Below are 10,918 nucleotides of genomic sequence, written 5' to 3'. Positions count from 1 at the left end.
TCCTCCCCTCCTCCCAATACCCTCCCATTCCCCCCACTCCCTCTCCTCCTCTCTCTCCAGTCCTAAGAGCAGTCAGGGTTTCCTGCCCTGTGGGAAGTTCAAGTTCCTCACCCTTCCCTCCAGGTCTAGGAAGGTGAGCATCCAAACAGATTAGGATCCCAAAAAGCCAGTACTTGCAGACGAAACAAGACCCAGTGCCATTGTCAATGGCTTCTCAGTCAGCCCTCATGTCAGTCACATTCAGAGAATCCGGTTTGATCACATGCTCATTCAGTCTCAGTCCAGCTGGCCTTGGTGAGCTCTCATTAGATCAATACCCTTGTATCAGTGGGTGAATGCACCCCTCGTGGTCCTAACTTCCTTTTTCATGTTATCCCTCCTTCTGCTCCTCATTTGGACCTTGGGGGCTCAGTCCAGTGCTACAATGTGGGTCTCCATCTATATCTCCATCCATTGTCAGATGAATGTTCCCTCTGATCCTGCCTTCCTTGCTCACGTTCTCCCTCCTTCTGCTTCTCATTTGGACCTAGGGAGTTAAGTCCAGTGTTCCAATGTGGGTCTCTGTCTCTGTCTCCATCCATTGCCAGATGAAGATTCTATGGTGATATGCAAAATATTCATCAGTAATCATGGCAATTCTTAAAAAGAAAACATTTAATTGGGGTGGTTCACTTACAATTTCAAAGTTTCAGTCCATCATCATCATGCTGGGGAGCATGATGACATGCAGGCAGACATGGTACTGGAGAGGTAGCTGAGAGTCCTACAACTTGCAGGCAACAGGAAATCATATGAGACCTGGACAGTATCTTGAGCACAGGAAACCTTAAAACCCACCCTTACAGTGACACACTTTCTTCAACAAGGCTATACCCATTCCAACAGAGCCACACCTCCTAATTGTGCCACTCCCTATGCGATTATGGGAGCCAATTACATTCAATATACTACAGAGAGAAAATACATTTTGAAGAGAATTTTATGACTTATTTTCTCCTTCATTAATATGTCAAAGAATATATTTTCTGATTCATAGTGACTTTTATTTTTGAAGCAGCTTACTGGTGAATTTTTAATTTGAGTGCTTACTTTAATTCCTCTATTCTTTTTTATTTAATTTTTAATTTTTTGAGAATTTCATACATGAGTATTGTATTTATGTAATTTTCATACCTTCTTTTTACTCTCCAACTAATTGTGTGTTCTTCCCATACACACTCTCAAGTTTGTGACCCCCTCCTTTTTTTGCTGTTTCAAGAGGCTTTATTTTTACTTGGTCCAAGACTTAAGAGGGGCTCCAAGGCGTTACAAAGCTGCCTCATGGCTTCTTGAGAGGTTCGGGTGAAGGTCTTGAGGCTGACTCGTGCAGAGCAGAGGTGGGAGCCCCTTGGAAGGAGAGGCCTCCTAGTCATGCTTGAGAGTGAGCCGCTCAAAAAGGTACTCGCCCAGAGATGCCTGGGGCCCAGAAACCAACCTGTGGAGGTTGGTCAGGTGGTTGCCCATCTTCTTGATGACCTTCACCTCCTTATCTAGGAAATGGTTTTCAAGGAAGTCACAGAGATGAGGATCTGTGTGAGCAGAGCCCAAGGAATGAAGATCCAAGAGGGCCTGGTTCAAGTTCTTCTCCAAAGCCAGGGCAGCTTCCATGGCCTCATGGGTTTTACCCCACTCATCTTGACATGGCTTCTGCACATCCCGAAAGAGTGCATGACCTCCGCGATCATTCTGCAACTTGAGGAGACGCTCAGCGCCCTTGCACTTCTCCTTGGCCAATTCATGGAAGAAGTGGCCTACACCGTCTAGAGCCATGTCATCCCGATCAAAATAGTAGCCCAGTGACAGGTATGTGTAGGAGGCCCACAGGTGCATGTTTGCTGCGGGAGTACCTTCCGCTCCTTCAGCCAATAGTCACTGAAGTATGAGCCCACAATGTTGTGGGAGCATCTTCTGCTCCTTCAGCCAATAGCCACTGAAATACCAGTCCACTGGGGCATGGTATATTTCTCTTTTAAAAAGAGCCACAAGTCTCGGATCAGCCTCTCTTCGTTCCGGCTCTTGATTCTGGCTCCTGCTTCAGCGACTAGGCTTCTTTTCTGATGGTTTGTGTGTATGTAAGTTTTATCCCCCAAATAAATACCCCTTTAAAACCTAACTGGTGTGGGATTGATTCGCCATTATCTGGAGCCCGAAAGTGTGGGTTTTTCCCCCCCTTGTGGCGTGGGCCAAACAACAAGATCCGCACACCACTACTGGCTCCCAACTAACCTCAACCTCGCGCAGATCGGGGAGGGGACTTTTTGGCTTCTGCTAGCCCTATCGGGCATTGTCTTCCCCGCCGCCCGGCTCTGTGCAGCGCTCGACCTGCTCTGGAGCACACAATCTGTGTATTTAACCTCTGGATTTGAGTGCATATATTTTAGAGTTTACTTCCTGGCCTGACTCCATTGCCATGTGGATTCAGGTGTGCCACCACCACCTACTGGCAGGCAACGGTCATTACAGGTAAGATCTTTCTTTTCGGGTGAATATAAATAAATAAATACATACATACATACAAGTATGACTTCTTTTGATTGAAAATGTCAGAAAATATTACTATCCAAAAGTTCAATGGCTTTTTTAATTGCGCTATGGAGGATATTATGAAGGATGTATCTGATATTCCTCTTACTTGGTTATTTCTGGGATCTATCGCTTTTTTGGTGTTTGGCTATTTTATAAAGATGATACAGTCCTTACAGATTGAATCCACAATGCTGAGGGCAGAGATTAAAACCTTAAGGAAAATTCAGACTGACACCAACCTCCTCAAAAAAGAGTTTGGAGTTTTCAAGGAGGAGACTAGATCAGAGTTTGGAGTTCTCAAGGAGGAGACTAGATCTTTGTCTGATATGACTCGGTCGACTGACCAAAATATCAAGAAGGTACAGTCTGATATTGCTTCTTTAGAAGGGAGCTTCACTGCTCTGGAGGAGGGGACAACCAAAAGGACTCGTAACCTCCAGTCCATGACTATAAGTGCTGAAACATTAGCTGAGAGGATTAAAACCATTGAATGTGAAAATCGGACTTTCTCAAAAGGGTATGATAGATTAATTGACAGGATTTCCATACAAGAAGGCACAGTACATGCCATGAAGATTATGTCCAAGGAGGATATGGTATCTCTAACAGACAAGCTCCACGCCTTAGAATTATCAATGAAGGCGATTGTGTCCAAGGAGGAAATGGTGTCTCTGATGGACAAGCTCCACAACTTAGAATTGTTAATGAATGCTTTGGAGCATAATACTGGACAGGAGATTCAGGACTTACAGAAGGTAATGGTGAGCAGATTTAATAAGACTGAGGAAATCATAGACTCTGATGAACAGGAGCAAAAGGTAGAAAGGCATCATTTACCTCTGAAAACTCTCAGTTTACAGAGAGTTATACCTGCCTTTCCAGTAATAACATCAGAAAAAATAACTGACTCCAAAAACCCTAAGGTCATTAAAGAACATACATGGGAGCCTATACGTATGAGTGATCTGAAAGAATTTAAACAAGCAATTATAAATTATGGACTACATTCATCCTTTGTTAGAGAGATGTTAAAATCCTGGGCTCTGAGCAGCAGGGCCACCACTCAAGATTGGAATCAATTAACGTCAGCTATCCTCGAGAACGGACCTTTATGGCATTTCAAATGCCTATTCAAACAAGAAGCCAGAATTTTACAACAACAAGAATCAGCGAAAGGAATTGAGGTTCCTCTAGATCAAATTCTAGAGAAAGGACTTTACTCTGATCCTCAGGAACAAGCTCTTTATGATGAAAACATTTTATCCATATGTGCCACAGTAGCTCTAAGGGCCTGGGACAGGGTTCAAGACTCAGGTCAGAGAGTAGAATCGTATATCAGGGTCAAACAGGGTCAGAGAGAACCCTTTAGTGACTTTTTACAAAGACTAACTAAGGCTATACAAATAGGGATACCTGATCCAGAAGCAAGAAATATAGTAACTGAGTCTTTGGCTTATGAGAATGCCAACGTAGAATGCAAAAGGATCCTGGGGCCTTTAAAGATCAGATCAGCATTTTTGGATGAATGGGTATTACATACAATGAATGTTGATACCTTTGACTATAGCAATGAATCATGGGTACAAGAATCAATTTCCAAAGGTAAAAGATCATCAGATCATCAGATCACAAAATACTTTCATTGTGGCAAAATGGGACACATGAAAAGGGACTGCAGACAATGGAATTCTAGAAATAATGCCTCTTCTAGGAATAACAAGAATAGGAGGAATAAGCCTTCAGGTTTATGTAGGAGATGTGGAAAGGGCAGGCATTGGCCGAATGAGTGTAGGTCGACAAGAGATAAACAGGGCAACTCATTGCCATTGGGAAACGCAATGTGGGACCTCTCGCAGTCCCCCATAGTGAATGTGAACCAGTCATTTCCGGTCACTACAGAGACTATGCCTCTTCAGGGAAATTAGAATGTCCCATGCCTGCTGTTAAAAGTAATAACTGCCTGAAGGATGAGTTAAATGTGGTGAATGAATCAAGAAATCTAAGAGGACAAAATAAACGTATATTCTGGCAGACTTCTATAAATGAACAAAGACCACAGATAAGAGTGTGTGTAAATAGCAAACTTATTACTGGCTTATGGGACACAGGTGCAGATGTAAGTATCATTACTCCAGAATCTTGGCATCTGCATTGGCCTCTTCAGGAGGTAGATATTCAGTTCCTAGGAATTGGAACCCTATCTCGAGTTAGACAAAGCACGAGATGGGTCACTTGTATAGGTCCAGTTGGACAAATAGGAAAACTAAGGCCATATGTAGCCAATATTGGAGTGAATTTATGGGGTCGTGACCTATTGCAACAATGGAATACCCAAATTAACATTCCTGCTGCTTCCAGAGCCTATATTTCTGAGGAAAATATTACAAGATATTACAGATGGTGGAAACTGGCCATTAAAACTATACAAGAACACAACACAATTAATGGCCCTTCAGAGGTAGCAACAGCCATGCCTCTACAATGGTTGACTGAGAAACCAATATGGACTAAACAATGGCCTTTAGCTGAGGAAAAGTTACAGGCTTTAGAACAGCTGGTACAAGATCAATTAGATGCTCGACATATAGAAGAATCTACCAGCCCTTGGAATTCTCCTGTACTTGTTGTTAAGAAAAAAATCTGGTAAATGGAGAATGGTGACAGATATTAGAGATATCAACAAGGTTATTCAACCTATGGGCCCTCTGCAATCTGGAATTCCTCTGCCCTCCCTGTTACCAAAGGGATGGCCTCTTATAGTTATTGATCTGAAAGATTGTTTCTTCACTATACCATTACAAGAAAAAGATAGAGAAAAGTTTGCCTTCACAGTGCCTACTTATAATAACTCTCAGCCTGCAAGGAGGTACCAGTGGGCCATCCTCCCACAGGGAATGTTAAACTCTCCCACCCTGTGCCAATATTTTGTAATCCAACCATTTAAAATTATACGCAAACAATTTCCTAAGTCCATAATACACCACTATATGGATGATATCCTGATATCTGATCAAAACAAAGACACCTTAGAAAGGCTGTTTGAAGAAGTAAAAATAGTATTACCTAAATGGGGATTGCAAATTGCTCCTGAAAAAATTCAGAGAGGAGATTCTGTTAATTATTTAGGTTATAAAATAAGTTTACAAAGAATTAAGACACAAAAGGCACAAATCAGGAGAGATCAGTTACGAACTCTTAATGACTTTCAAAGATTATTAGGAGACATCTCCAGCCTACGACCAGCTGTTGGGATAACACCTGATCTAATAATTCATTTAAACAAGACTTAGGATGGTGATAAAGACTTAAACAGTCCCATAGAATTAACAGCCGAAGAAGAAAAAGAACTGACAATGGTTGAAGAAAAATTGCAGGAGGCTCATGTGGACAGGGTAAATCCAAAGCTTAGTTGTATTCTCGTCATATTGCCTTCCAGAATTTCCCCTACAGGAACGAGATGATATTATCTTGGAATGGATCTTTTTACCACACAAACCAAGTAAAAAATTAAAAACTTATGTGGAAAAAGTCTCTGAACTGATTATAAAAGGAAAATTGAGACTTCGTCAATTAGCAGGTATAGACCCAGCAGAAATTATAGTGCCTTTCACTGCTGATGAGATAAAAAAAAGTTGTGAGAAGACAATGAACCATGGCAAAGAGTTTGTGCTAATTTTTGGGAGAAATCAATAACAATTACCCAAAAAGCAAGAGACTAAATTTTATAAAGAGAACTTCTTGGATTCTTCCTCGAATTGTCCATGATGCTCCAATAACTGGAGCCTGTACATTTTATACTGATGCTAATAAATCAGGGAAAGCAAGTTACAAATCAGAAGAATTAAGTAAAGTGGAACAAAGTCCTTATGATTCTGTCCAGAAGGCAGAATTATATGTCATTTTATGGTGCTTAGGGATTTTAAAGAACCTCTTAATATAATTACTGACTCACAATATGCAGAAAGAGTTATCTTACATATTGAAACTGCTGAATTTATACCTGATGATACAGAACTGACCTCATTGTTTATCCAGGTACAAGACATGATCAGGAACAGGCTTTGCCCTATGTATATAATACACATCCGATCCCATATGGACTGCCAGGTCCTCTAGTACAAGGTAATGCAGATATTGATCAATTATTGATTGGAAGTGTGCTGCAGGCATCTGAATTTCATAAAAACATCATGTCAATAGCAAAGGCTTGAAAAAAGAGTTTTCTATTACATGGCAACAAGCTAAGGAGATTGTAAAGAAATGCCCTACTTGGTCTTTTTATAACCAAACACCATTGCCTGCAGGGACTAATCCAAAGGGTATTAAAAGGAATGAAATTTGGCAGATGGATGTGTTCCACTTTCCAGAATTTGGCAAATTAAAATATGTACATCACACTATTGACACTTATTCAGGCTTTCAGTAGGCAACTGCTTTAAGCTCAGAAAAAGCTGATTCAGTAATCACTCATTTATTAGAAGTTATGACCATCATGGATATACCTACACAGATAAAGACAGATAATGGTGCAACTTATGTTTCTAAGAAAATGAAACGATTTTTTGCTTATTATAATATTAAGCATGTTACAGCTATACCATACAATCCTACAGGTCAAGCACTTATAGAAAGGTCAAATCGAACTATAAAAGATATGTTGAACAAACAGAATAGGGTGGAAAATACCCCCAGGAATAGGTTACATAATGCTTTATTAACCTTGAATTTTCTTAATGCTAATGAGAAGGGACCAACAGTGGCAGAAAAACATTGGGTAATGGAAAAGTCTGCTGAATTAAATCAACCGGTTTATATCAAGGATGTGCTGACCTCTCAATGGAAGCCAGGAGATGTGCTACATTGGGGAAGGGGTTTTACTCTTGTTTCCACAGGAGAAGAAAAATTGTGGATACCATAAAAATTAATAAAGGTTAGATTTGAAGAGAAGAAATCTCTTGGAAAGGAGAAATGACAGCATCTACGATGATGATGACCATACAGGTGGTAAGAAAAACATAGAATGGGGGCCGGTTTCTGTTCTTGTCTCCACAGGAAAACACTCATCCTTGAAAAATTCAAGGGACCCTGGATGTTTGAATACTGACAGATGGAAAAATACTGACAGATTGGTCCAACTACCCAATATGGATTATCAAGAAAACTGAATAGGTTCTGTGAGTATGAAGCTCTGGAATGTACTAAATCATATTTCTGAATTTATAGAGCTGGTTTTTGAGTTGGACTCTTGGCTCAGTCCCTCTCTAATTCCAAGCCTGTTGTTAAGAGAAAAACCCAGAGTTTCTGGAGTTTCTGTCTTATGTCAAGAGCCATGATATGAGACAGAAAGAAATATGAGTTTAGAAAACATCGTTGCTTTTCTTCATATCTATCATACTTTTCATTGAATATGTCTATCATACCTTTCATTGAATATATGTTTTATGTCTATATAATTAATGTTTAAGTTTTCCACAATGAACAATGAGTATTTCCTGCACTGACTTTTGAAGTTTCCGGGAAGAAGATGGGACCCCCATAACAACAACTCCATTCAGTTGATATGATGTCATGATACTGATAGTACTACTACATGTCCTGTTCCGGGTATCAGCTGCACAGATGATTCCAACTTGGTTAGCTGAAATGGTGCACATCTTGTACAACATTCTGGCCAGACCTCCACAAAATACTCAGAGACTGTTTGCAGTTTTAAAAGACATTGATCTTGAAATTTAACCATCATTTTACTTTCACAGGATCCTCCAGAAAGAACCTCATCCCCATGTCAGCTGGAAGTAATTCTAGAGGATGATGTCCCCTCTTCAGCAAAGTTTGTCCTCAGGTTTAGGAACAATATTTAGGGATTGATTATAATTAGTATACGGTTCAGAGTTGGGAAAGGAATTTTATAAGCTCAAGGATCTTTTTGAAAAAAAAGGGGTAATTGGATAGATAATAATGGTATTTATGAGTGATTCTTTATAGATAATTACATTGGCATATATTGAATATTGTAGGTATGCATGTTTCTTCCTGTTTAAAACATTCTTTATGTATTGATATATATTGTATTGATATATGTATACCATATTGCAGTATACATTTCTACCTCTGATTAAGATACTTATATATTGTTTATGTATTGATATTTATTGTTTACATTTGGAGGTCATTGTCCTCATTTATTGCACAGTTGTTTATTCTCTTAGTCTTTAAGTTAGATATGTGTTAAGAATTGTAGATCAATAGTCATCTATGTCTGTCATATTTATGGTTAGACTAATCAGGTTCTTTAGATACATAGAGATTATATTCTGTATAAATAGTCTTCAACCTCTTCAAAGAGCTGTAAAAAATGGCATTTAATTTAATCTTAAAGTTCTGTGCAGTGAAACACAATCACTCCTGGCAACACCGACCTATTCCCAAGAGATTGTTGAGCACCAAAGACACTCCACTTGGAGCTTGTCTTCTTGACAAAACCGGCCTCTAGGCAAGGAACTGCCAATACCTCAATTACTGACAAATACACAGTATCCGGAAATAGATAAGCAGAACTGTCAAATCTTACCAAGACAGGGTAAGACGGTTTTGAAAAATCTCTTGCCTGTTAAAATCGAGAAATGGATAAAATTCAGAAATGGATAGACAGAACTGTTAAATCTTGCAAAGACAGGGTAAGATGGTTTTGAAAAATCTCTTGCCTGTTAAAAATAATCTGTCAGTTATTCTAGGCCTTAGTCAAAGTTGGTTGCTCCAACACTGCAAACAGGTCTTTGGTGATTGCCCAGGTAGCCAGTTGTCTCTGTGATTTGTTGCATGTTTTGGTAGTTCTTTGATTGCACTTCCTAATTACTCAGGTAACATTATTTCCCTTCTTGGATCTTCTATGGGGTTGAAGACTAGATAAATGTAGCTACTTTCCTCTCATGACTTGGCCAAGTTATTTATTATACAAGACTTAAGCTAGTTAGAATAGGATATTTGTACTTATTGTATATAATTTCATAATAGGCTTAGAACTCTCTTACTTAAACAAAAGGGGGAGATGCTGCAGGAGTACCTTCTGATCCTTCAGCCAATAGTCGCTGAAGTATGAGCCCACAATGCCATGGGAGCGCCTTCCACTCTTTCAGCCAATAGCCACTGAAATACCAGCCTACTGGGGCGTGGTATATTTCTCTTTTAAAAAGAGCCGCAAGTCTTGGCTTGGCCTCTCTTGGTTCCGGCTCTTGATTCTGCCTCCTGCTCCAGTGACTAGGCTCCTTTCCTGACGGTTTTTGCGTATGTAAGTTTTAACCCCCCAAATAAATACCCCTTTAAAACCTAACTGGTGTGAGATTGATTCGCCATTACATGTTGACCAGGCGGTTCACAGCAGCCTCCACTTTGGTGGAATAATTCTGACGAACCTGGGCTGTCATGGCTGAGATGCAGTCTGGAGCTACCCACAAAGAGATGGTGCTGGCTGGTCCTGGGAGCTGAAGGCGGCGAGGAGATAGTAGGTAAACTTTTATTGTTTCCTTTGACATACCTATTCTTCCTCCTCTTTCATCTCTGAGTACAAAATAAAGAATGGGGAACAGGCTCTGAAAGTGCACTTTATCTCTTTCATTACTGACTTTTTACATGATTTGCTCCCACTCCAGGTATAGGAATGCAAGTAGCTAATATGCAAGTAGTTGCCCCATAAAGGTGTAGGTATAGTGTGAACCTGGAACAATGTTGAACTATTCTAGAAATAACTGTGAACATTTAGCTTGATTCATGGTTTACTAAATTTGAACTGTGAATATTTTCACTGGCCAATGATTTTCCTTTAAAGATGGTAATTTTAAAACATCTTTCAAAATCTATTTTTGAAACATACCTGTGCCCCCCTAGAAATTAACTTGTAGTAATGAGGCAAGCAGGCCTGCTTTTCATCCTGCCTGGCTCCCACATGGCTAGCTTTATACCTGAAATAACAACACACAAATTGTATTCATTTAAACACTGCCTGGCCCATTATCTCTAGCCTCTTACTGACTAACTTTCACATCTTGATTAACCCATTTCTAATAATCTGTGTAGCACCACGAGGTGGTGGCTTACCAGGAAAGATTCTAGCCTATGTCCGTCTCGGCTTGGAGAAGCAAAGAGGGGGAAGTGGTGCAGGAGAATTATCTGTACTCTGTCAATCATGTATTTTAATAAACACTGATTGGCCAGGCAGGAAGTGTATGTGGGTCAACCAGACAGGAAGTAGAGGCAGGGCAATGAGAACAGGAGAAGGCTAGGAAGGAGGAAGCCCATTCCTCCATTCCTGCCCAGACCACAGAGAAGCAAGATGTAACCTGCCCCACTGGAAAAG

General features: G+C 40.2%; 1 protein-coding gene across 1 annotated transcript; it reads right to left on the bottom strand.

Moving 5' to 3' along the window:
• Positions 1–1,404: 1,404 nt before the first annotated feature.
• LOC125417938 (ferritin light chain-like) lies at positions 1,405–9,989 on the bottom strand. The gene is made up of 2 exons (XM_048461528.3): positions 9,924–9,989; positions 1,405–1,869 (listed from the first exon to the last, which is right to left on the bottom strand). The coding sequence occupies exons 1-2, from the start codon at positions 9,987–9,989 to the stop codon at positions 1,405–1,407; spliced, it is 531 nt and encodes a 176-aa protein (XP_048317485.3).
• Between the last annotated feature and the right edge of the window lie 929 nt (positions 9,990–10,918).

The sequence above is a fragment of the Myodes glareolus genome, chromosome X (genome assembly GCF_982192425.1).
Source record: "Myodes glareolus chromosome X, mMyoGla1.1, whole genome shotgun sequence".
NCBI classification, from domain to species: Eukaryota; Metazoa; Chordata; class Mammalia; order Rodentia; family Cricetidae; genus Myodes; species Myodes glareolus.
This window is presented reverse-complemented; position numbering and strand designations above follow the sequence as displayed.

What these genes read in the sequence shown, in the direction of transcription:
- LOC125417938 (XM_048461528.3), bottom strand. Translation starts at nt 9,989, where the DNA reads ATGACAGCCCAGGTTCGTCAGAATTATTCCACCAAAGTGGAGGCTGCT. An exon ending in CTGTGAACCGCCTGGTCAAC is followed by an intron (nt 1,870 to 9,923) that starts ATGTAATGGCGA and finishes CCCGCAGCAAAC; the next exon opens with ATGCACCTGTGGGCCTCCTA.